Source organism: Saccopteryx bilineata, chromosome 1, assembly GCF_036850765.1.
Source record: "Saccopteryx bilineata isolate mSacBil1 chromosome 1, mSacBil1_pri_phased_curated, whole genome shotgun sequence".
NCBI lineage: Eukaryota > Metazoa > Chordata > Mammalia > Chiroptera > Emballonuridae > Saccopteryx > Saccopteryx bilineata.
Window position 1 is genome coordinate 282,269,616 of NC_089490.1, and position 26,399 is coordinate 282,296,014.

General features: G+C 45.7%; 1 protein-coding gene across 10 annotated transcripts in view; it reads left to right on the plus strand.

The window, feature by feature from the left end:
• The window catches only part of TRIO (trio Rho guanine nucleotide exchange factor), a 351,333-nt gene that overhangs the window by 202,837 nt on the left and 122,097 nt on the right, over positions 1 to 26,399 (plus strand). For all 10 annotated transcript variants that reach the window (XM_066243866.1, XM_066243876.1, XM_066243803.1 and 7 more), the window contains 8 exons: positions 8,715 to 8,884; positions 9,863 to 10,037; positions 16,339 to 16,534; positions 17,345 to 17,511; positions 19,360 to 19,479; positions 21,163 to 21,354; positions 21,846 to 21,995; positions 26,239 to 26,353. In XM_066243866.1, the coding sequence (XP_066099963.1) occupies positions 8,715 to 8,884; positions 9,863 to 10,037; positions 16,339 to 16,534; positions 17,345 to 17,511; positions 19,360 to 19,479; positions 21,163 to 21,354; positions 21,846 to 21,995; positions 26,239 to 26,353 (1,285 nt within the window). The remainder of the gene's footprint in view (positions 1 to 8,714; positions 8,885 to 9,862; positions 10,038 to 16,338; positions 16,535 to 17,344; positions 17,512 to 19,359; positions 19,480 to 21,162; positions 21,355 to 21,845; positions 21,996 to 26,238; positions 26,354 to 26,399) is intronic.

The following is a 26,399-nucleotide window of genomic DNA, read 5'->3' on the forward strand; positions in this document are numbered from 1 at the left end:
AAAGACAGTTTATAAACAGCCAGTAAAGGAGGAAGGAAGTTAAACAGGTCGTAGCATGTTAACTTTATTTCATTCTTTACTGTGTTTCTGGTTTGATAAAGGGCAGGTAGTGGGGTTAGTGAGCATTTGACCAGACCTTTGACATTTTAATTTATAGGCAAGACAGAAAAATATGGGTCGTCTGTTAGTACAGCCACATTAGAACTCCACTGCTGAGTGGCTGTAAAAAAGAATCAACCACGGCTGTCAGTTAACACAAGAGCAAGACTGTACTTATCCTCCATGCTGATCTCCAAGTAGAAGATGCCGGAAAGAATTGTTTGTGATAGCAAGATATTACTCATGCCCAGTATGTGAATAAGGAAGTCATCTCCAGTCCAGACCCACAAAGAAGGTGGTAATGGGAGATGGTAGACCAGTCATCTCAGCTGAACCCCAGGCCCAACAGATTTTAAGTCCTGCTGTCAGCTTGTATCAGGGAGCAGCCTGTATAGTCATCGTGTCTTCAACCTGATAATCTGATGCCACTAACCTATTCAGAACTTTTGCTTCGTATGTAACATCTGGAGAGATCATTCATCTGAAGTCAAGAACCCTGGCCTTTGTTTTGTTGAGATGTGTTTTTCTTGAAAATGGGCAAATTGCCACAAAGTAAGGTTAGTCTTGGGTTGCTGTAGCAGAACTAGCCACGGCTGCATGAAAACCCTTGCACGTGAGACTGTCAAGACAGGGGTTGGCTAATGGATGATGTCAGCAGATGTTGGCTGGAGGACATGTCCATTGTCACTGTAGATCTCTGTCCCTATGCAGAAAGTCTGTAAGTGATGGATTTGCATGGAAGGCAAGCTTATCAAAGTCTAGACCAGCGTCTATCTGATATGTCAGATAATAGAATAGGACCCCAGAGATCTCAGAAGTAAGTCAAAATCCATCTCAGAAATTTCATTTGTAGATTTTAATGTAAGTCTGTTCTGCATCAGAAACACTAACTTAGGCAGGTTACAGAGTAAGGGCCATACAAGCATTAAACCAAAAATAATCTTACATGTGTTGGTTGGTTGTCCACAGTAACGTCACGCCCCAAAGTAACGTATTAGCTATAATGAGTAAAAGCACAGGATCATAAAGGGGGCGGGGAGGTTGTCTTCAGTTCTCCAGCCTCCACTTTGAAAGGGGAGCTAGTTCAGAGGAGAATGAGCTGGTGTCCACAGAGCTCTGATGAGGCCATGCTGGGAGTTCAGGAGTAAAGGGTTAGCCCTGGGGAAGGGAGGGCAGGCTGCAGAAGGGACCCGTCCCCAGGTGGTTAAAGAGGAATTACACTTTGACCAACTGCTGACTATTTCACAGAGACAGTGGTTGCTTTCAAAAATGATCTGGGGAGGGGAGGAACTTTTCCAAAACTTGACATTTTAGAGAGTCTTATCCTTCAGGGATGTTGGGGAATTTAAACCTCTCCCCCAATTTCTCTTAAAAATCTCTGTTTTTAGCATATTAAACTTCCTGTAAATCTCTGGGTGTTGAGGTGCCAGCACTGCCCTTGATCTGTCTGTCAGCCATAACACGGGCCTCACCTTGTCCTTGCTCACACGTCTGCTGCCTCCGCCCTTTGGTGCTGTGAAGCTCACTCATCCGATGTCCCTTCTTAATGTGTGGGCTGCCCTGACATGCTCCAGGTTTCTCCCCTTACACATATTTGCACTGGTATTATTTCATGATCTGACTTTGAGTTGCCCTGCCCCTACATCCTTTATAAATTACCTTCCATTATATTGGATCTTTTATCACTCATCCAAGAATAACGAGATGTGTAATGCACCAAGAAGAACCAGGTACTTCTATAATCAGGGCAACAGGCATTGCCCAAAAGAGCAATCGGTTGTTTCTGGCTGGAGAAGTGCTGTGCTGCTCGTGGCTGGAACAGTTCCCCTTTGATTGTCTGCTTCTCATACCTGAAACTGGATCCTGTTGTATGTTTATAATGGGTGCCGTGTGAAATTCCACCTGCGAATTGCCATTGAAACCACCTACTTCCGCTCCTGCTTGCAGCTCCTCCTGGAAGCTGCGGCTTTTGTACTTCCCATGCCACCTGACTGCTCACACATCATCTTAGTAAGGTGCCAGTGGCAGTACTTCTGTTTATAAAAGTGCTTATAGCTTTGCCAGCTAGGGAAAACATATGATAATATGATCCCATTTCACAGATGACAAAACTGATCTTAGAGAGCTCCAAGGATTTCCCAAGGTCACACAGGGAATCAGGACCCACTTCTGGTATGCTGTGAGCAGGCTTGCAACTCGTGTACAGACTGCATCTGAGGGAGGTTGCCCCTAGAGCAATCCCCAGATCTCGGGCTCTGACCCTACCACTCACTGAATCAGCTCAAAGCTCAGTCCTTTCCTGTGACGCCACTGTGGTGAGTTCCTCTCAGAGCCCTCTCTGGTGGGGCCTCCCCTCTCCAGTTAGAGAGGAAGGGGCTTTTTCAGGGTTTCTCTCCCAGCAGAGCGAGGTCCCTCCTTGAGTTACATCTAGCACAAGAGTTTGTAGGAAGGGTGCAGCTGGGTCAGGCTCAGCTGGACACTAGGTCCAGGACCAGGCTCTGCCATGTCTTTATCGCAGGAGTTTTCTCCCCAGAGCCCCTTTTTGTCTCCCTTACCCAATCTCCCCTGTGAGTCCTGGTTCATGAATCAGGTGTGTACACACCTACATCCACTTGTGGTCTGGGTTCAGGGTTTGTGTCTTGGAATGCTCCTGGCCACAGCTCAGAGAGCCTCCAGGGGGCAGTATTGCCTAACTCCGGCTGCCTGAGGAGCCTGAGGCAGTGTGGGCCATGCTTCTCTTAATGAGTAGAATCTGTGCGCTGAGAACTTTGATAGAGTGTACCGCCTCTCTTGCTGTCGAGCAAAGATTTATTTTTATTGTAAGTTAACAGCATGCACAATTTTAGGAGTCATATGTACCATTTTCAGAGCTCACATACAGACTTTGCCTAAATCCTATTGCGTTAGGAATGCATCAGCTCATCTCCAATTGACATTAGAAAAGACCTTTTCTATGAAACTTATTTCCTCCGAATTGAATGACAGTAATTCTATTGGACCAGATGGAAAAATTCTAAAGGAGCAAAGAACCTTTGGGCATTTTAACATCATAGATTTAGATGTATCCTCATTCCTCCCTCAGTTTTCTCTCTTCATCCACCAATTGCAGGGCCAGTGCCTGTGGTCTCCTGCACAGCTGCGACCCTACACTGGTTCCACACCCACCAGGGGGGCGACACATTCCACCATGCACATGTGTTGAAATGTCCAGGATGTTGAGGGAGTAGGCTAGTTCTTTTTAAAAAAAAAAAAAAAAAAAAAAGACCAAGAGGAAAGGAAAAGGCTTTGCCCACAGATACTCATGACTTCCCCCGGAACCAAGGGGAAGTGATTTCTATTGAACCCAGCAGACTCATTCAGCACCTTTTCCTCATGCTGTCCTATTTTTAGGTGGAAAAAGATTGAAATGTGGGATGGTGTTACGTTGACCAGACTAAGTGACATAGTTTGAGTAAATCCGTAGGAACCTGGATACATTTTAAAAATTAGTGAAAGAAGGCTTTTAAAACTTCATGATGCTTATCATTAGGAGATTTTTCCTTACAAGAACAAAACTAATAGTAGTGGCTAACTAACATTTACGTATTTCTTCACTCTGAGCACGTCCTCGAATCTCCCTGGCAGCCTGGGAGGCAGGCATTATTCCCATGCCCATTATACCATGCACATGCATGCAGGCCAGTGACTTGCCCATGGTCACACCATAGGGCACGCTAAGTCAGGATTTGAACTCCAGCAGTCTGAGCCAGAGCCCTTACGCTTAGCTGTTCTTCCATATTCCCTCTCATGAGAAGTGTTTTACTTTGTGATAACGTGAACTGTTACGCTAGTGGCGAGGGGGTCATACAGAAGCACAGCTATGTATTGCACCTCTACAGTAGGTTTTAAACCCCCTTCTCTCCTCTTTACAGTGTATAGAATCAAGACTGGTTGGCCCTGGCCAGTTGGCTCAGCGGTAGAGCGTCGGCCTGGCGTGCGGGGGACCTGGGTTCGATTCCCGGCCAGGGCACATAGGAGAAGCGCCCATTTGCTTCTCCACACCCCCCCTCCTTCGTCTCTGTCTCTCTCTTCCCCTCCCGCAGCCAAGGCTCCATTGGAGCAAAGATGGCCCGGGCGCTGGGGATGGCTCCTTGGCCTCTGCCCCAGGTGCTAGAGTGGCTCTGGTCGCGGCAGAGCGACGCCCCTGAGGGGCAGAGCATCGCCCCCTGGTGGGCAGAGCATCGCCTCTGGTGGGCGTGCCAGGTGGATCCCGGTCGGGTGCATGCGGGAGTCTGTCTGACTGTCTCTCCCCGTTTCCAGCTTCAGGAAAAAAAAAAAAAGACTGGTTAACATGGTTTTGTAATTTAAATGGTATTTAATGGTAGTATTTGCTGGAGGCGAGGAATTTCGCAGACATCTCCACCCAGACATACACATCCTGTCCACAGACTGGGTCACACTGGATCAGGGTGGAGGAACCTGACCCAGCTGTTTGGATAGGGGTGGCAGGCATTGGGACACCTGTACACTAGGTGTGTCTTATCCAGGACCTGCAGATTGCATACCAGCTGTCTTAATTAGTGTTGTTTTGCTGATATTGCGTTGTTTTCTAGTGGGCTTTTAAAAACTTGCATTTCTGTTTTCTCAACAAATGTAAAAGAAATGATTCTGATTTCTGCCAGTGTTACGAGATCCTAGCTCTTAAAAGTGTAGTGTAACTAAAACTTAGAGACTACACTTGCCTCAGCCCACAGGGTCGTTGAAGACCAGCTTGCTGTCTAATGTGTCTGTCAGGCACCTCCTTCTGTGATGTAGAGTCGGTATTAGTGGTGGAGTTGGCTCCTGTTCCATTCTTTTTATTGATGCGAATACTTAGATTACATGAGAGAAGAGCAGTCCTTTTGGAGGCACTTTTGCTTAAATCATTCAGCTTCACTGAATGAGCATAAAATGCTGAGGGAGCACTATTTCCAAAGACTCAGCAGTTGAACATGCAGTGTCCTTCCATTCATTCCTTAAGTGTTCTCCATTTTCTACGCATCAGCCAGCTCCCGGGCTGAGTCACGGCAGATGTGCTCAGGGGATGCTCCTGGGCTCATCCCACAGGGACCAGCTGGGGCAGCTACAGCGCAGCATGTGCATTAAGGTAGAAGATAGAATTGAGACTCTGAGAGAAGGGAGTGGAGTGTTTTTGTTCTTTTTTTTTTCAGCAGAAGAAACACAGTTGCAAAAGTCTACTTTTTTTTATAAATGTCTGTCGTACATTTGATGGCCTGGTGTTGCTGAGAAGGTTTTCTCTGTTGGAAACAAGTGGCCAGTCACCTCCCCCCACATGTGGAAGGCAGGTTGCCATGAAGTTGAAACCATTTCAGCTAAAAAGAAAAGTCCAGGCTCTGGCCAGTTGGCTCAGTGGTAGAGCATTGGCCTAGCGTGTAGGAGTCCCGGATTTGATTCTTGGTCAGGGCACACAGGAGAAGCGCCCATCTGTTTCTCCACCCTTCCCCCTCTCCTTCCTCTCTCTCTCTCTCTCTCTTCCTCTCTCGCAGCCAAGGCTCCATTGGAGTAAAGTTGGTCCAGGCGCTGAGGACGGCTCCATGGCCTCCACCTCAGGCACTAGAATGGCTCTGGCTGCAACAGGGCAATGCCCCAGATGGACAGAGCATTGCCCCCTAGTGGGCATGCCAGGTGGATCCTGGTTGGACGCATGCAGGAGTCTGTCTGACTGCCTCCCCGCTTCTAATTTCAGAAAAATACAAATAAAAAAAAAATACAAAAAAAAATACAAAAAAAAAAAAAAAAAAAAACCTACCTGTTAGATAACATATGATGGGTGTTTTTAGTTAAATATTTTGACTGGGTAAAGTATTACAGCTTTGTTTCAGTAAACTACTCATTATTGCTCAGAACAGCCTATCTGGCATGTGCTTGGTTTCTTTTAGCAAATGTTGCCTCTTCAGTTAATTTGAGTGGGTCATTATACTTAGGGTAATTCAATTGTACAGAACATTGCTGATCACTTAGCGGTCCTCGCCCTCTGTCTCTGGCCATCTTAGTAACTTCTTGAGGGCAATATTGACACTCTGAAGGTCACTGTGTCAAAGCATCTCTTAAGCTCATTATACTGCTACTTTTATTACACAGTATGACCTGCAGAACTTGAAAGGTTGTTCAGGGGAGTATTAGAGCAAATTGGGAGATTTCTTATGGTTATAGTGCTGCCTTGCATCCTACTGTTTATAAATGTAGCAACCATGTTCATGAAAATTTAGAAGAGAGCAAACAAACCCAACAAAGATAGGTTATTGATTATGGACCCTTAATAAGTGGTTCAAAATATTAGTCCATAGTTGGTGAATTGATAAAGGCATTTTTTAAAGGTCAAAATACAATATCAACACAAAGTGTGCCCAGGTCTAGAGGCTTCCTGTCTGATACTGGTTTGCCAGCAAGTTGGCACTACCAGTAGATCTTCTCCATCTTGTACAAGTTACCTCATCACTCTGTTCCTGTCTATAAATTCAAAAGAGGTAAACCACCATATCTCTAAAATCCCTTTAATTAAAATTCTTGTATTGTATGAAATTTGATGACTTATACACAAACATGGTTTAATAACATGAGACAATCTAACAAATGCCCTGTTTAACATTTAGTAAAATTTGCTCTTAGGACCCCAAGTAACTTAACTAAAAAATAAGTTCTTTGCCAATACTTCCCTTGTTTTTAAATTGACCTGCCATATTTAAAATGCCTATGGACCTGATAAGCATAATACTTCCAACTGAAGATATGTTTGACAACAAAAGAACTCTTATAGGCTCGCTTGGGTTTGCCATCATTAGTCAAATGATGGCTAAGTAAACCCAATAGTGATGTACCATTCATTTAAAATGTCTGAAATAAAAAAACCAACCACATTAGTATCAGTGAGGATGTAGAGAAACTGGAACTCTTACACACTGCTGATGAGAATGGAAATGGTACAGCCACTTTGGAAAACAGCTGGGCAGTTTGTTAAAAAGTTAACCCTACACCTGCTGTGTGCTCCAGCCACATTACATCCAGATATTTACCTAAAAGAGAGTGTGGGTGCCTGCGGAGACTGTACACAGATGTGCAGAGCAGCTGTGTCTATAGTGGCCAAGGACTGGAATAACCCAGATGTCATCAGCGGATTGAGTGGATAACTCGTGAGATATACGTAGAATGGAATTCTATTCAAAAATAAAAAGGGATTAACTATTGATAAACATAATAATATGGATGGCTCTCAAAATAATAATGCTGATTGAAAGACACTAGAACCCCCTCCCCAAAGAATATATACTGCATAATTTTTTTATACCATTTTAAAGAAAATGAAAACTAATCTATAGTGGCCAAAAGCAAATGGGTGATGGCCTGGGCGGGAGGCAGAGGAAGATGGAGGGAAGGGTTGCCAGGTACAGGAAGACTTTTGGGGTGAGGGAGCTGTTCACTTGATGTGGTGGTGTTTCATGGGCATTTGTCTAGGTCAGACTGTATCCAATTATGCACTTGAAATACACACAGTTTATCGTATGTCATATATACCTCAGCAAAGCAGTTTTCAAATAGGGTGATCTCGGAACAAGAGGCCAGATGCGCACAATTTGTTTTGGCAAGTACACTTGTGCTGTATTTGCCACCAAGTCCAGCATGGCTGGGCAGTGTCAGGGGACACTTCTTGACTGTGTCACTGTAGCTCAGGCAGCTGCCTGTACCTCATTGATGTGAGGTACTGGAGGTGATTCTTACATCCCCGAGGAACCACAAAGCGTTTCCTCCACACATACGCCACTTCCAAGCTCCCAGGACCCTTTTGGTTTAATTAGTTGTCTTTTGTGGCTCACTGAATGGCTCCCCAGAGACCTGGAGGAGGTATCGGCTTCCCAAAAGCAGGTGGGGCGCTCTCCTGTCACCAAACCTAAAGCCAAGTTGCCTTCAGCCACTCAAGACCTCAGACACATTTTTCATGGTGGTGGTAATGGAGGTGTAAGTGATTTTGGAGTGCCTGCTCTTCTCACGGAAGGCCTGACCTGTGACTGGCTGCCCGTGGCCTGGCTGGGTGTGGTTACCAAGCAGCGCCACATCTGGATCTCCTGCCAGGCCTGGCGATGGGTTCATTCCACCACATTATGTGCTTTTTTCTCTTCTGAAGGCGCTGAAGCTCCCAGGTCTGTGCAGTGGGTCAATAATTAATAACGGGTTGTAATGCCCTTGCTAAAAATAAAATAAAACCACCCAGAAGACGTGCAAAAGAGTGCCTATTATGTGCAGCAGATGTTTCTGTTGTTGGAGGGGGTCTTTTCTGATTTCAGTTGCACCCAGGTTGAGCCTAGGAAGAACTGGAAAGAGCGACTGCCCGTCCCTCTTTTTCTCCTCTGTGACAGTCCCCTCAGCTCTCTGCCGGTTCCCTTTCTCACCAGGCAGCGGCAGCATGCTGTGTTTTTTGTGCCTCTTTTTTGCTGGCTGTCAGACTCTTTGGGGTACTTCTCCCTCCCTCCCACCTCCCTAGGGGCAGGCTGCCACCATGCCCGCCCTGTCCCTGTCCCCGGCACCAGGACCACCCTGGGAGGTGGAGAGGGCCGGGCCTCACGTGCTCTCTCCTTCCCCAGCTGTGGACATGGCTGGAGGAGCTGCAGAAGGAGCTGCTGGACGATGTGTATGCCGAGTCGGTGGAGGCCGTGCAGGACCTCATCAAGCGCTTCGGCCAGCAGCAGCAGACGACCCTGCAAGTGACTGTCAATGTGATCAAGGAAGGGGAGGACCTCATCCAGCAGCTGAGGTGGGCCCGCCTCCCCTCCTGTCTCAGCACAAACACTTTGAAATCCTGCCAGCACTTCCCCTTCCCCTCACTTTTTGGGAACAATCGGCTATAATTCTCTGACAACTAGGTAGAGAACAAATAACATCTGTGAGTATCACGGGGAGTAGCATCTTTTTCTTTCTCTTTTTTTCTCCCTTACAGTTTTTTCTCTATAATTTTTCTCATTACAGCATTGGCTAATAAGCTTTCCTAGAATTCAGCTTTTGTTCATATTTCCTAATTACTGAAATTTCTTTACAAACCAGATTAATTTAAACCTCCTACGACTGTGTCCTGCAGGCCCTGAGTGACCTGTCTCTCAGAGGGTGAGGAGTGTCCCCCTTTTCAGAGTGGAGGCCGGGTAGGCCAGGCCTTGGGGTGACACCTGCCCCTCAGGTGATCCTTGTGGCAGGAAGACAGGGACATTTACGGGGCTGGAAGCAATTTGTTTCATTTCCCAACTCTATTACTCAGAGGCCAGTGTATTGAATTGGTGATAACTTTGCGTGATGTTCCCTTTGCGAAGAGTCAGGCAAAAGTTACTGGATAGAAGCTTCTTGGTTCATTCAAGTTTCACCCCTCACAGTCAATGTAACTACCGCTTATAGTTAACAGATGTCATCTGTTCTCTCTGCTTCAGGAGAAAACTGGCTAGAAAAGGCACTCTGCTAAAGTGACCGTGGGTACTTACTAGATTTCTGATAAGAGCGGCTGAGAAACTGGGGAGAGGTTCTCCAGTGCACCCTCAGGTCCGCACACACTGCCCAGAGGAGGAAGCCGCTGTTGTTTGGCGGGAGGGGCGGCCGCTCCATTTTCTGAGAGCAGCAGTCCGCTTCCTGCCAGCTTCTTCCCCCAAAGTCCTGAGCTGCCGGATCTGCTCTCTGACAATGTGAGGCCTGCTCCTCCAATTCCTGTTTGTCTCTTTGCGATCCCCATTTCCCCTCTGCTCCTTCACAGGGACTCGGCCATCTCCAGCAACAAGACCCCCCACAACAGCTCCATCAGCCACATCGAGACGGTGCTGCAGCAGCTGGACGAGGCTCAGGCCCAGATGGAGGAGCTCTTCCAGGAGCGCAAGATCAAGCTCGAGCTCTTCCTGCAGCTGCGCATATTTGAGAGGGATGCCATCGATGTGAGTGTCCCCACAGGCTGGGCTTCCTGGGCCCTCGAGGGCCTCTCTCTGCCCCCTGCTCGGCTCCCGTCCTGGGTCCTCCCCCAGGCTGTGCAAAAGGAGGGAGAACGCTCCTGCTTCAGCTGATCCTGGGCAGCTGGGGAGCTCTGCTCCTGCTCCGCAGTTGGAACTGGTGGCGGCGGGGGGTCCGCGGCCCAGCAGGACCGAGCACACCAGTCTGGAGGGGTCGGAGGCAGAGCTCCTAGAGCAGTTGTCTCCATCTCCCGTCTTGGTTATTCTGCCTCTACTGGGGCACCCGCAGCATGCCCTGTCCTTGATGCGGGCCCAGCTCAGGCTTGGTCCCCTCTTCTCCCCCTGCCTTCGTTCCTGCTTCTTCTCCGTGCAAGACTGGGAATGAGCTGAGCCTGGGGTGGAGCATCTTAGGGAGTAGGGAACTCAGTTCCCCCCTCAGGAGTGTTTTCAGATCGTCTGTAATTCGTACTCAGACATTGACTTTTATACCATATATGTGACTAGGAGAAAGAAGTACAGGTGTCTTATTTTTCTTCAGCAAAAAGAGGGTGGTCCTTAATTCTGTGCCAGGGAAGATCTTTTTCCTGGACTTGATGTTCAGGCAGGAGGACGTCTGATCGGCTCTCACCAAGTCCGTCTGTGAAAACGTGGTGAAAGGAGCTAACACTCGCTCCGGCCCGGGCAGCCGCCAGCTTCACAGCACTGGTGGCAGTGAGTGACTCAGTGCCTGTTGGGCCCCTCCGGGCTGCCTAGGTGGCCCCTGCGAATGCCGACCGGGATGTATAGAGGGTACTCTCTCCATGTTCGTTGCTTGTCTTGGGTTTAGAACAGTACGTTGAGGGCACTTGGGCCCAGACCCTCAGTGCCACCAAAGGCTGGAGGCTGGCAGGGCCTTGTGTAGACTGCCTTGTGTTGCCTCAGCTGAGGGGGAGACCCTGTGCCTTGTGTGTTCCTCTCGGCCTGTCAGAGGTGTGGGTAGTGCGGGGACCAGCCGGGCCCCTGCAGGCCTCTTGCAGGGCCCTTTGGTTGGCTGTTTCTCTAAAGTTCCATCAGAGTTTTCCTGAAAGAAAGGCCTTCTTGGCTATGTTCATTATCATCATCGGTTAATGACGAGAAAGGCATTAAACCGTACACACGTTCCTGGTAAAGCCTGTTCTCAGTGTCTTGACCATGAAGTCCACTTGGCACCATTGGGAGAGAAGGCATGCTGGCCTCCGCCCAGTAGGGCGTGGCCACTGGGTCCCACCTGCACCTTGTACTTTGTATGCGCGGGAGCCCTGGCCGCCTGTTCTCCTTGACCTCGGCTTCAGAGGTGTTCCCTTTGCAGACTTAGCTGCTTATTAAATAGTTGTAATTAGGCCCTGGCTGGTTGGCTCAGCGGTAGAGCGTCGGCCTAGCGTGCGAAGGACCCGGGTTCGATTCCCGGCCAGGGCACATAGGAGAAGCGCCCATTTGCTTCTCCACCCCTCCGCCGCGCTTTCCTCTCTGTCTCTCTCTTCCCCTCCCGCAGCCAAGGCTCCATTGGAGCAAAGATGGCCCGGGCGCTGGGAATGGCTCTGTGGCCTCTGCCTCAGGCGCTAGAGTGGCTCTGGTCGCAACATGGCGACGCCCAGGATGGGCAGAGCATCGCCCCCTGGTGGGCAGAGCATCGCCCCTGGTGGGCGTGCCGGGTGGATCCCGGTCGGGCGCATGCGGGAGTCTGTCTGACTGTCTCTCCCTGTTTCCAGCTTCAGAAAAATGCAAAAAAAAAAAAAAAAATAGTTGTAATTAAAGCAATACAAAGCAGTCAGAAGCATTTGAAGTTTATCTTTCCAGGACATTTGGATATTTGGAAAAATAAAATTGCCTTCACTCATATTAAAGGTACTTTAAAGGGGGAAAGAATTTAATTGTATTTCTACTTTCATTGAACCAGTGTTTTAAAATGGAGATCAGGATCTCAACACATACATTTCCCCCACGCGGAATCACACAGTTCACATGGCCGGGGTGCCAGGCTGGGGGCAGTGCTTTCCTGAGCTGAGGAAACCAAACCTGCAGTTCAGCCCCGGCCAGCTAGTCCGTAGTTCAAAAACTTTGAACGTGTCATGTCCTTAGAACAGGTGAGCTTTTGGGGTTTTTTTTGTTTTTGTTTATTTTTGGGAGGTTTTTTTGGCTTGCTTGTTTGTTTCCTTGAATGATTCTGAAACATGCAAACCTGAGCAGTTTAGGTTTCAGATGGGATTGTCTCTCATGTAGAATCCTCACCTGACTACCCATAGGAAGGATGGACTTATGTTGCTGGCAGAAATTCACTTGTTACGTGGTTAATTTTTTAAAATCCCCCATATCTTTGTATTTCAACTAGAGTAGCGTTTCTGTCTCTCAGAAGTGGGTGGAGCTTGACCAGGCAGTGGCACAGAGGATAGAGCGTCGGACTGGGATGCAGAGGACCCAGGTGCAAGACCCTGAGGTCGCCAGCTTGAGCATGGGCTCATCTGGATTGAGCAAGGCTCACCAGCTTGGACCCAAAGTTGCTGGCTTGAGCAAGGGGTTACTTGGTCTGCTGTAGCCCCTGGTCAAGGCACATATGAGAAAGCAATCAATGAACAACTAAGGTGTTACAACGAAAAACTAATGATTGATGCTTCTCATCTCTCTTCGTTTCTGTCTGTCTGTCCCTATCTATCCCTCTCTGTGTCTCTGTTAAAAAAAAAAAAAGATTAACCCTAGCCAGTTGGCTCAGCGGTAGAGCGTCGGCCTGGCGTGCTGGGGACCTGGGTTCGATTCCTGGCCAGGGCACATAGGAGAAGCGCCCATTTGCTTCTCCACCCCCCCCCCCTCCTTCCTCTCTGTCTCTTTCTTCCTCTCCCGCAGCCAAGGCTCCATTGGAGCAAAGATGGCCTGGGCACTGGGGATGGCTCCTTGGCCTCTGCCTCAGGCGCTAGAGTGACTCTGGTCACGGCAGAGCGATACCCCAGAGGGGCAGAGCATCACCCCCTGGTGGGCAGAGCGTCGCCCCTGGTGGGCGTGCCAGGTGGATCCCGGTCGGGCGCATGTGGGAGTCTGTCTGAATGTCTCTCCCCGTTTCCAGCTTCAGAAAAATACAAAAAACAAACAAAAAAAAGATTAAAAAAAAATCTATTATCGAAAAACAAAATAATTTCTACAGTGCCCTGAGACAGGTTAGGAATGGGAAACAGTCCTATTATATGTGTGTGCCGAAAGACAAACTTAAACTTTCTAAAAATTCTAGGATACATTTTTAAGATTTGTTTCAAAGGCATTTCTCCTAAGAATCAGTAATTAAAAATGACTTTCATTTTCTCGAGCTTTATTTTCGGCAGAGATTTCTCTTCTTGGCTGTGTGGATAAAAAGCTATAGGGCTAAACTCCAGGAAGGGTTTTTCCTGACGATCCTTTGATCGTGGCCATGCCGGGGCTTCCTGATGCTGAGGGGGTGTGTTCCCATCCTGCTGGGCTCAGCACACTGGTCTCTGCCTACTGTCCTCACATGAGTGTTGTGTGAGCCTGATGTTGTCTCCACGAGACACCATTGCTGAGTCTGCATCTCACCGCTGCACCTCAGTGTCTTTTCCCTCAGCGCTGGAAAAGAAACGTTCCCCTTAGAATAAAGATTAAAGTTATGTGGCCCTGGCCTGTTGGCTCAGCGGTAGAGCGTCGGACTAGCGTGCGGAGGACCCGGGTTCGATTCCCGGCCAGGGCACACAGGAGAAGCGCCCATTTGCTTCTCCACCCCTCCGCCGCGCTTTCCTCTCTGTCTCTCTCTTCCCCTCCCGCAGCCAAGGCTCCATTGGAGCAAAGATGGCCCGGGCGCTGGGGATGGCTCTGTGGCCTCTGCCCCAGGCGCTAGAGTGGCTCTGGTCGCAACATGGCGACGCCCAGGATGGGCAGATTATCGCCCCCTGGTGGGCAGAGCGTCGCCCCTGGTGGGCGTGCCGGGTGGATCCCGGTCGGGCGCATGCGGGAGTCTGTCTGACTGTCTCTCCCCATTTCCAGCTTCAGAAAAAATGAAAAAAAAAAAAAAAAAAAAAAAAAAAGATTAAAGTTATGTGAAATATTTTTCTTTTTAACAATATTTTTCTTCAGTAGGTTTTTGGCTTATGTCTAATTGACCTTGTTTGAATTTATTGATTTATAAGTAAATATAATTTAACAAATTAACATAATTTACTTATTGTATACAGCAATGATCCCCAATCTTTTTTGGGCCACGGACCGGTTTAATGTCAGAAAATATTTTCACGGACTGGCCTTTAGGGTGGGATGGATAAATGCACAAAATAAAATTATGCGCCTGGTGTAAAAACTGGTATTTTTAAAAATAATTGTCAAACTTATGATATTTATTGGGCTAAATTAAAGGAGGAACGAGCATGTCCTCATTATTCAGGCTGTATTTAAGTTTGTTATTCTGACAATGTTTTATGTTATTCTTTCTCTGCGGACTGGTACCAAATGGCCCACGGACTGGTACCAGTCCACGGCCCGGGGGTTGGGGACCACTGGTATACAGGACACCCCCCCACACACAATAAAAGGATAAATCAGGAAGATTTGGGCAATAGGAGTTTGGGGAAGCCATCAGGGTTTTATTACTTCCCATCTCCTAGCTGGGTTATTTGTACTCGCTCACACTGACAGATTTTCAAACCAATTTGCTTACTGCTCTTGTGGATGAAGTTCATTAGGATCTCTGGGAAATATTATTCCATTGAAGTAGATTATATAAATTCTTCCACAAGATATTTTTTTCCTCCTTTTTTGGATTTATAAAATTTATAAAGAGTTGTAAATTTAACTCTTAATTTTTAGAAAGTATACATATTATGAAAGTTTTAAACCTACACAGTAGTGGGGATAGTACAGTGAATCCAACACGATTTTGCCACCCTTGCTTCAGGTATCTCTTCTTTGGTTTTGGTGTGTTGAGCTGTAGCATTTCAGAGAAAATCTTGCTCAGCATACCATTTCACTTACACTGACTGCCTCACAGATTAGCAGACATCCCAGAGTGTCTGCTGAGAGCCAGCCTCTGTGCAGTTTCTGCAGGTGCGTCCAGGGCCGTGCGGCTGCTCCGGCACTCACTACTCTGTTTTCGTCTCTCGTCATCTCTCCATCTCTCCATCTGCCCTTTCCCCTCCACGCCATGACTTGTTGAGATGACTCCGTCAGTTGTCTGGTCCCACATTCCACGTTTGCTCACTTGATTTCTCCTAGGTTGTTCAACTGTTTTTCTCGCCCTGGCATTTCCTGTCAATTTAGACGGTAGATGCAGAGACCTGATTAGAATTCAGGTTCTGCTTCCGTGCAGGAGTGCTCCCCCTGTCAGAAGGCAGGTCCCGTCTGCGCCCTCTCCTTTCAGGAGGCCAGGTGTGCCCTGTGGGTCTGGAGGTGGCAGCCTGGTCCTTCCACTTTCAGTTCCTCACCAGCCTTTCTCATGATGGCTTACTCTGCAGTGATGGCCATGATCCAGTTGACTGGGGAAAAAATAGAATAAAATGTTCTAACTTTATTATTCTTTCTACATTTAATAGCTAGATTTATTGGAAAAGGGGAACTTTCCTCCACTATTACACACTCAAATAATTTTCTGCTATAATTAACAATTTTTAGGATAGAGATTAGTTCCCTGTCTACCTCTTATCAAACCAACAAGTATTTCATTTAATTTTTGGTTTTTAGCTCTTTTTTTCTAAACATTAGGAATTAATGGATTTTCATATATTTGATATATTTTATCCAATTATGGAAATTCTTTTTTTTTTAATTTTTTTTTTACAGAGGCAGAGATAGACAGGGACAGACAAACAGGAACAGAGAGAGATGAGAAGCATCAATCATCAGTTTCTCGTTGCGCGTTGGGACTTCTTAGTTGTTCATTGATTGCTTTCTCACATGTGCCTTGACCGCGGGCCTTCAGCAGGGACTTCAGCAGACCGAGTAACCCCCTGCTGGAGCCAACGACCTTGGGTCCAAGCTGGTGAGCTCTTTTGCTCAAGCCAGATGAGCCCGCACTCAAGCTGGCAACCTCGAGGTCTCGAACCTGGGTCCTTCCGCATCCCAGTCCGACGCTCTATCCACTGCGCCACCACCTGGTCAGGCGGGAATTCTTTTTTTTTTTTAGTGCTTACTGCCTCATCTTTGGCCAGTGGAAGCCCCTTCAATTGGCTTCTGTGTCCTTTTGACATGGTCACATGAGTCTCTTTCTTTCTTACTTGGCCTGGAAGCTTCACAACAGATGTTTATTTTTAAGTCTTGATCCTAAACAGAGACTTTCCTCCATCAGATCATCTCAGATCTTGAGTCTTGGAACGATGAGCTTTCTCAGCAAATGAATGACTTCGACACGGAAGATCTCACAATAGCAGAACAGCGCCTCCAGCACCATGCAGACAAGGCTTTGACCATGAACAACCTGACCTTCGATGTTATTCACCAAGGGCAAGACCTTTTGCAGTATGTCAATGAAGTGCAGGCCTCTGGTAAGAAGTGTGTTCCGTCCTGTGTCAGCTCTGTCTTCCCCATGGGAAGTCATTTCGTTTATGTCAGTGTGATGACCACAAACTTCATTTCAGTTAGCCCCTAATACAGATGTTACAGATACCTGCTCTTTTCTAAAAGAAAACGTTTTGCTTTCTTCTACTCCATGTGATACAATCACATTTAACATGCAGTGCACTTACACTTAATAATCTTAGATGTTATTTTAAATAGCATGAACTTTAATTTTATAAATGATCTATTGTTTCTCCTTAAATGAAATGTAAATCCCAAGAAAATATATTCACATTTTTAATATTTTTCTTAATCTATATGTCACCAGCAGATGGCACTGTAGGCTCAGAAATGTAGAAAGAACTGTGTAGTGTTAGAAACTTAAAAACAACCTGCATATTACATTACTCATTTTACACAAATCATATTAAATGTTTCCTAAAAAGCAAACTAGGTACACAGCAAATAATAAAAACAAGCCAAAGTTCACTCATTTATAAAGGATGTCACATTTTCATCATTACTGAAGAAGTACACTAATAGGAAATGGGCTTAGTGTGGTTTGTTAGACATTTTTACATTTTGCTTTAACTGGTCAGATACATTCTCTAAGACACATTTGCGTGATCCAACACAGGTGTCAACATTTCACTGCTGGTGTGCTGTCCTTGAATTGGCCTTCAGAGTAATGGCCTAGCCCTCAGCTGGGCAGATTCACACAAGTAGACTGGCGTGTACCCCTTAAGAACAAATTGAAATGCTAGTTGAATTCTAGGGTCTCACTCCAATGTCCGCAGGCGTGGAGCTACTCTGCGATAGAGATGTAGACATGGCTACTCGGGTCCAGGACTTGTTGGAGTTTCTTCATGAAAAGCAGCAGGAGCTGGACCTGGCAGCAGAGCAGCATCGGAAGCACCTGGAGCAGTGCGTGCAGCTTCGCCACCTGCAGGCAGAAGTGAAGCAGGTAAACAGTGCTGGGTGTAGAACCAGCTGGCACACACTTGATGAAGGGTCTGGTAATTTGGACAGGGAAGCCTTGGAAAGGTTGTTTCCCATCAGAACACAGCTGTCCCGATACATAATGTAGCACCCTCACCCTAATACAGCCATATTGAATGTGTAGAGGTTGAGCCACTGGACAGCTGTGTGTTCACACTGTAGTGGGGAAGGCTTCACTGCCCAGCAGGTGTCGCACGTGAGAGGACCATCCATTTAGCTTGTTTTTCATTGCTGTTCCCTTGCTTAAAACCCTGTACACTTTGCTTCCTTCTCTAAATGACTACAGTTTTTATTCCAACTAGACTGTTATGGATCTGGACTGGATTATGGGCTGTGTGTGGCTAGGATTTTCCCATGTTGTCTGTACTGCCACATCCTAGATAGCATGGCAATATAAAGTGGAACATTGGGAAGAGATTGCATTCGGCTCAGCACCAGTGGAAATCCATGCATACATATATTTAGTGTGTACGTGATGTTTTACATCATGAGCAGGGAAACCGCTGAGGATGCTGGCCTGATACAAAGACAATGATTTTATGGCAGATGCACAGAAAAACAGGTGTTAGTTGGATTGGAGGGGACTTAAGGTGACTCTGGACCATGAGCAAGGTGTGATACAGAAGTGGGTGGCACTCACGTTAAAGCAGGTGTAGTATTAAACAAAAGTCTTTAAAAGAGCACCTGTTGGTCTTCCATGTAATAAGATGAAGTATGTGACCTGCCTTTTAAAGACCAGTTAATGAAGTGTTTCTTCTTGCTAAAAATAAAATAGTTCAGTAAGAAATAAGGGAATAGACTGACGTATTTATTAGGAGTTGATTTGCCTAATGAGTACAGGTCTAAAAATAGTGAATTAAAAAATTATCTTCCCCACATAGCAAAGCAGAAAGTGGTAGGATTGCTATTGTTTATCTAGTGGCCATGTAATGTGTCAGGCTGAGATCTTAATGATAGGTGGCCTTTTTCTCATGGTTGCCAAATGGCTATTGTAGCCCCAGCCATCACCTCCACAGTCCAGCCGTCAGGAAGAAGAAAGCGTAACAAGAAATAGGGAGCACACATACCAGGAAAATATTTTCCCCAACTTCTCCAAAGGCGACTGTTTTGATCTCAATGGCTAGAATTATGTGATATCAGTAACCCAGCTGTAATAGGGGCCAAAAAGTGGTTTGATTTTAAGCTGTCCTCACAAGTCGGGGTTTTCTGAATAAAGGAGACAAGGAAAATAGATGTTAGGTAGGTAGCACACACCCTCTGCCACAAATAACTACCCAGCACCTTCCCCAGTCTATGTGACTTCTGCAGTCAGAATTGACATCTCTTTGAGAATGAAGTGAAGACTCATGAGCATTGTAGTACAGCTTCATTCATACTTTGGTTATTGTGCCATTCAGTACTGATGTTAAGTTGGAAAATTTGTTACTGATAAGTTTTGTATTTTTATTAGGACTGAGAGGAAGGAAAAATACTTTTTAAATTATTATTATCAGAGAATTCTTTGTGGCAGTAGGGTTTCAAATAGGTGGTCCTCATCTGTTTTGACCTGTGGACTAATAGCCATCCTCTGAACCCCTCTACCTTTTCAGCTCCCATTTGCAAGTAGAAATAACAGAATTCACTTAAAGTGCAGCACGTAGGATCACATACTCCTGAAGGTTATCAGGCTGTTGGCAGTAGGGTCATATGGAAACCCACACTCTGTAGCTGATGCGAGCATCTCCAGCACCTTGCCGTCTGGATCACGTGACTGCTGGTCCACAGGCTGCCCTGGGAAGGGCCGCTGCCTGGAGTACCCTCTGTAACGTTTCAGGTGCTGGGCTGGATCCGCAATGGGGAATCGATGTTGAACGCAGGACTCATCACAGCCAGCTCGCTGCAGGAAGCGGAGCAGCTGCAGAGGGAGCACGAGCAGTTCCAGCATGCCATCGAGGTAGGAACACTAGCCCGCCTCTGAATCGGGTTTTTCCAACCTCAAGGCAAGCCTTTTAAATCCCTCCATGTGGCACTGACCCTGGAAGCCAAAATGAGGTTCAACAGGACCCAAAACAGCAGTGCTCACAGGTCTACAGTCTATTACAGGAGAAAGCAACAGCCTGGTGTCTGCTGTGAAGTGCGGATGCGGACAGTAGCCAGACCACCTCACAGAAGGGTCCCCGCAGCCAGGGTGCTCCTGATGTCCTGCTGAGAGGGCGCTGGAGGAATGTACCTTCCCGGGTCTAGACCACCTGGTACCAGGGAGCCCAAGTTGGCATCTCGGCTGAGGTTTTCACATTTTGCTGGTTTCATAGGCACATTCCGGCTATGTAAGCAGCCTCAGCAAATCAGAGTGCTCTGGGCGGCTCACCGAAGCCAAGTACAGATCATGCTCCACTGTCACCAGTAAACAGTGTTGTCCACAAAACTTCCGACCCTGGCTAGAAGGGCATTTCCTGCCTTGATGGGTCAGTTCCATATAGAACTTTAGCAGAACCACCCGGGCCATTTGGGCCTGCTCAAATTCACTCCCACAGCAGATCAGTTATTATTTTTAGGTATTGGGGGAGCAGATATAAAGGTAATCTCAAGGTAAAGTCAAGGGTAAAGGAACATTTGATTACAGAAAACTTGTTTCCTGCTCTCTTTATTGTCAGCCAGAGATGGAAACTACAGCAATTATCATTAATTTATTCCCCTAGATTAGTTTATTTAACTACTCAGTGCCAGTGGGCACACATTAACACTTCTCTTGAAGCCCAGACTTCGGGAATCTTTTGAAAATTGTGCACTGTGCTAAGTGGTTTCTAGTAATTAAATTGTCGGTGTACATCACTGAGCTGGTGTCAGGACTGTGTTTTTTGGAGTCATTAGCTCCTTTTCAGGTGAAATACAAAACTTTGCTATTGTTTTAAAAAAGGAAAAGCATCTTAGTCCCCAGAGACCCACCCACTCCCTGTCCAGTTGTCGTTTGGTCACTGGGAGGACCTGTCCACTCGCCCCTCGCAGAATATCCTAGTGAGGTTAAGGGAGCGGGCAGTCCTGTTGGATTGTCATGGGATTTGATAGATTCATTATGGCACAGACCTCCAGAGAAAACAGTTGGTTCATCCTTAGCTTTTCATTAAGTTTTTCTTTATAAAAAACAATCAATAGTTCTTGAAAACTTTTCACTCTAGTCCAGAGTTAAAGTTGAAAATGAAAATAAAAAGCATTCATTCACTCTGGCCACCTTTTTTGCCACTTGTTCATTTGCCTGTAGCTGCTATTCTGAGATGGCTCATTAGGAATAATGAACTTGGAACATGTCAGCAGCCTGTTTAGAATATTGGCTGTTACAGGTTTCTCCTGCTATTTCTCAAGCTGGAAACCCCATCACTGAGGCCCATTCTGGAAAGTCTTAATGCATTTCATCCTTCATTAGGTCATTTAAATAGAAACACCGTTGTTGCCAGGCATGGAGACTCTTTTTCTTTAACTAAACTATCTGATGTGTTTTCAGAAGTGTCCCAATGAGCACTAACTGAGGTTGCTGCTATAAAAGCAAGCAGAACAGAAGAACTGTGGCCCCCGGTTCCTTCCCAATAAACGCGTGACACCCCTGTTAAATAAGCCTTCCCTTGTCTCCGTCTTTCCTTAGAAAACGCACCAGAGTGCCCTGCAGGTGCAGCAGAAGGCGGAGGCCATGCTGCAGGCCAATCACTACGACATGGACATGATCAGGGACTGTGCCGAGAAGGTGGCCTCGCATTGGCAGCAGCTCATGCTCAAGATGGAAGACCGCCTGAAGCTGGTGAACGCATCGGTCGCCTTCTACAAAACTTCGGAGCAGGTAGAGAGGGAGCTTCTATTTCTTGAGCTTCCAACTGACAATTCATTTTGAGCTTAATTTTGTTGCACAAGTCAGTCATTAACTCCTTAGTCATTACTGAACCTGGCAATTCCAAGTCAAGCAGAGAAAAGCACTCTTGACATTTTTTTTTACTTTTTTTTTTTTTTTTTTTAGATCATTTTTGCTCACTTTAGTTATCAAGGCATAACAGGCTAGGAAGGAGCTGAGAAGTCACCCCCTTTCCTCTCGTTTAAGTATACGGCCTGAAACATGTCCGAGGGAGACAGGAAACAGCCTCTATTTTGTTTTTGTTCTGGAAGGCCTGCGTGTGTTCTCATGTAAGATGGAGCCCTGCTTCCTTCCACTGGTCTTGGCGTTTGGGCGAGCACCTTCGTGCCCAGAGCCTGACTGAAAACACTCCCCAAAGGTGCAAATCCGGGCCCTCAGATGCCAGTCGTGCCTCTGAGCCTGGCGCTGTCCTCTGCCCACAGGTCTGCAGCGTCCTCGAGAGCCTGGAGCAGGAGTACAAGAGAGAGGAGGACTGGTGTGGGGGAGCCGACAAGCTGGGCCCCAATTCCGAGACGGATCACGTCACCCCAATGATCAGCAAGCACCTCGAACAAAAGGAAGCATTCCTGAAGGTACAAGCCAGCTTCCGGGGTCAGCGTGCTGATGCCACACTGGGCAGTGCACACAGACCCAGGAGGGTTCCCCTGATGATGGTACTGAGCATGGCTATCAGTCAGAGACCCGCAGATGCCCGGATAGGCCAGGCATGTGCTGTAGTCGGCACTCCCCACAGGTCACCCCACACACCACACAGCTCTCTGCTGGCGTGGAAAGTGTCGGGGTAATACTGCGTCAGCAGTAAGTTCGTTCAGAGAAAACCTTAAAAACTTGCACCCCTCTTTCTTACACTGCCTTTCTAGTTTTCACAGAAAAAGCCAGGAATCCGTGTGAATAAAAAAGATGGGTGAAAGTCATAATAGCAAGTGATTCTGAACAGAGACAGAGTGATTGACTGATTTGATGAAACAAAAATGCCTAAAGCTTAAAATAATCTTCCTTTGGAAATTCAGCCTTTTTAGAAACAAAGACTGTATTTCAAGAGATACATGAGCTCAGTGTAGACAGAAAGCAGGAACGTGCCTCTTGTGGTTTATGGGATCAGTTTCTAATACTTAACTCAGGAACTGTTTCCTGCAAGAGAAACTTAATTCTCTATTCAGGACAGGCTGAAAGTTTTAACTCTGAGGAACTTTAAATGGGGAATTTTTCAAGCCTGTGTGTGTAGGGGGGTGTTTATTTTTATTTACATTTATATTCATACTTAAGTCACTGATATGCTTTGAAACAATTAAACTTCAGCAAGACTGACATGCAATGTGGATGCATTGCCTTCTTTTACTCCTGAAACAGATTTTGTGAATTTCTTGTTGCCACTCAGACCTGTTAAAAAAAGGTGTGCTGTTTACTTTTCATTGTTGCTTTGTTACCTTTAGTTTTTCTCATTGCTTCAGCATTCTGACCCCTCTGACACTATTTCCTATTATATTTAATAATTTTTGTTTCATTTCTGAAGGTGGGGGTCTGTAAATTTTTGTTTAGTCTGGGAGAGTATATTGTAACTCTCTGAAAATCCTTATCTGGTATACAGATTTTGAGCTTCTAGCATGATGATACTCTAAGCAAGTCAGGATAGGAAATAGTTGTAGCTTCCCCTTAGTCACTAATTGTAACTAATTCAAATAATTGTTTAAGTTTATGAAATACCCACCACTGTTAGATGTTTTGTGTTGGAATCATAATTCGCCTCTTTCTCTGGATGTCATTTAGTATAAAACAAAATTGATGACTACTTGATTAATATAATTAAGAAAGATATTTAGGTAAAATTATAAAACAAAAATCTAATCACAGGCCTGATTAGATTTCTTTGTTCTCTAGATTCTGTGGTGCTTGTATATTGGATGTCTTTAAACATTTTATTCTGGTAGTTTAAAGATGTATACAAAAATAGCAGGATTGGAGAATGAATTCTTCCACCCAGCTTCAGTAATGATCCACATATGGGCATATGCCTACTTTCACTGGGTTGTTTTAAATTCTAAATATTACGTCATTTTCTTTGCACATGCTTTGGTAATTATCTAAACATTAAACTATACTTTTTAAAACAACCACAGTGCCATTATCAAATCTTAAAAATTAATAGTAACTTATTTCATGTAGAATCAAAGTGTTTAAATTCCTCTGATTTTCTCACAAATGTATTTTCTTTATTTTTTATTTTTTATTAAGTGAGAGGAGAGGCAGAGACAGACTCTTACATGCATTCCAATCAGGATCCACCTGGCAAGCCCCCTATGGGACAATGCTCTGCCCAACTGGGGTATTACTTTGTTGCTCAGCAACCAAGCTATTCTTAGCACCTGAGGCAGAAGCGAGGGAGCCATCCTCAGCACCAGGGGCCAACTAGCTTCAATCAAGCCATAGCTGTGGGAGGAGAAGAGAGAGGAAGAGAGAGAACCATGGCATGAGGGGGAGAAACGTCACCTTTCCTATGTGCCCTGACCTGTGGTCGAACCTGGGACATCCACACACCAGGCCGATGCTCTACCACTGAGCAAACCAGCCAGGGCCACAAATGACTTTTTATACATGGTTTTAAACAAGATCCAAACAAAGTTCACACAGATTTGATTGGTATGTCTCTTAAGTCTCTCTTCATCTAAGTACTCCCCTCCCTTCCATTAGCATTTATTAATTGAAGAAGTAAGTTATTCATACTGTGGTGTTTCCCACTTTCCAGATTTTGGTCATTGTGTCCTGTGGAGTCATTTAGCACCATCCTGGATTCTGTAGATTTCTGTTAGGTGGAGAGCCTTGATCAGCCTCAGGTGTGAGTGTGTGCGAGCAGGCGTGCACCTAGCATCCGGGAATGGTGCTTGCACTTCCTGTGTATTACGTGAGGGGGCGCACAAGGCCTGCTCTTTTGTCTTTGCCATATGAGAATTTATCAGTGCTTCAGGTGGTGAGCCCAATTCATCCATTCTACACTTCCTGAAGCAGGTTCTGTGAATCTCTTCGGCAGGAAAACAGGGAGAGTCAAAAATTTTTTCTGATTTTGTTTCTTTTTTTTGTTTGTTTTTTTAAATTTAATTTTAATGGAGTGACATTGATCAGTCAGGGTACATAGGTTCAGAGAAAACATCTCCAGGTTATTTTGACATTTGGTTATGTTGCATAACCATCACCCAAAGTCAAATTGTCTTCTGTCACCTTCTTATCTGGGTTTGTGCCCCTCCTCTCCATCCACCCCCTCCCCCCCATAACCACCACACTCTTGTCCATGTCCCTGAGTCTCATTTTTATGTCCTACCTATGTATGGAATCATATAGTTCTTAGTTTTTTCTGATTTACTTATTTCACTCCGTATAATGTTATCAAGGTCCATCCATGTTGTTGTAAATGATCTGATATCATCATTTCTTATGGCTGAGTAGTATTCCATAGTATATATGTACCACATCTTCTTTATCCAATCATCTATTGAAGAGCTTTTTGATTGTTTCCATGTCTTGGCCGCTGTGAACAATGCTGCAATGAACATGGGCTGCATGTGTCTTTATGTACCAGTGTTTTTGAGTTATGGGAATATATTTCCAGTAGAGGGATTGCTGGGTCATATAGTAGTTCTAGTTTTAATTTTTTGAGGAACCACCGTACTTTCTTCCATAATGGTTGTACTACTTTACATTCCCACCAACAGTGGATGAGGGTTCCTTTTTCTCCACAGCCTCTCCAACACTTGTTATTACCAGTCTTGTTGATAATAGCTAATCTAACTGTTTGAGGTGGTATCGCATTGTAGTTTTTATTTGCATTTCTCTAATAGCTATTGAAGATGAGCATCTTTTCATATATCTGTTGGCCATTTGTATTTCTTCCTGGGAGAATTGTCTGTCCTCTTTCCATTTTTTTATTGGATTGTTTGCTTGCTTGTTGTTGAGTTTTGTGAGTTCTTTGTATATTTTGGATATTAAGCCCTTATCTGAGCTGTTGTTTGAAAATATCATCTCCCATTTAGTTGGTTGTCTGTTTTGTTATCAGTTTCTTTTGCTCTGCAAAAGCTTCTTAGTCTGATGTGGTCCCATTCATTTATCTTAGTTTTGTTTCTTAATAATCAGCTTAAAATCAGTCTCCCAAAAGAGCTTCAGGGTGGCATAAATTTGGTCCTTTCAGTTTGTGAACCTGTAATATTAGTTATCCATTACCAAAATAACACCACATAACTAACCACCCCAGAATTCATGGGTTTAAACCAAGGATTGGCAAACTAAGACCTGCGAGCTAAATCTATCCGCCTTGCTCACTGACCAGTCATCCACAGCTACGACCATCCACAGAGGTCAGGTGAATGGTTACAGCAGAAAAACAGATGCTGTGACTCGAAATGCTGAAAATAGCTACTGTCTGCCATTAACAGAAACGCAGGCACGGTCAGCCAGATCCTCTGGCTTAGGGTTTCTCACAAGGCTGTGATTGAGGTGTTGGTCATGGATGAGGTCAAGACTGGCCTGGGAAAGGGCTTCACTTTGTCTCTGGCTACAGCCCAGCAGTTGCCCTTGGCCCCTGCCACATGGTCCCTGCCATAGGGCAGCTCACAGTATAGTAGCTGGCTTCATCAGAGCAAGGGTTCCAAGATACATTTTTCTTTGAAACATGATTTAACCTATGTATTCTCCAAACCACAAGTTGACAAAGTCAACATTTTCAGTAAAGATGTGTGTTAGAACCGCCTGATATTGTTGTCCATACGGACTCAAAATACATGTTTGTATAAGTCAGGAGAATAGCACATTGCTCTCCATTATTTTCAGGCTTGCACACTTGCTCGAAGGAATGCAGATGTCTTCCTGAAGTACCTGCACAGGAACAGTGTGAACATGCCGGGAATGGTGACACACATCAAAGCCCCCGAACAACAAGTAAAAAGTGAGTACAGGTGGGAGACAGTTGGCTGATGGTGATGGCAGGAGCT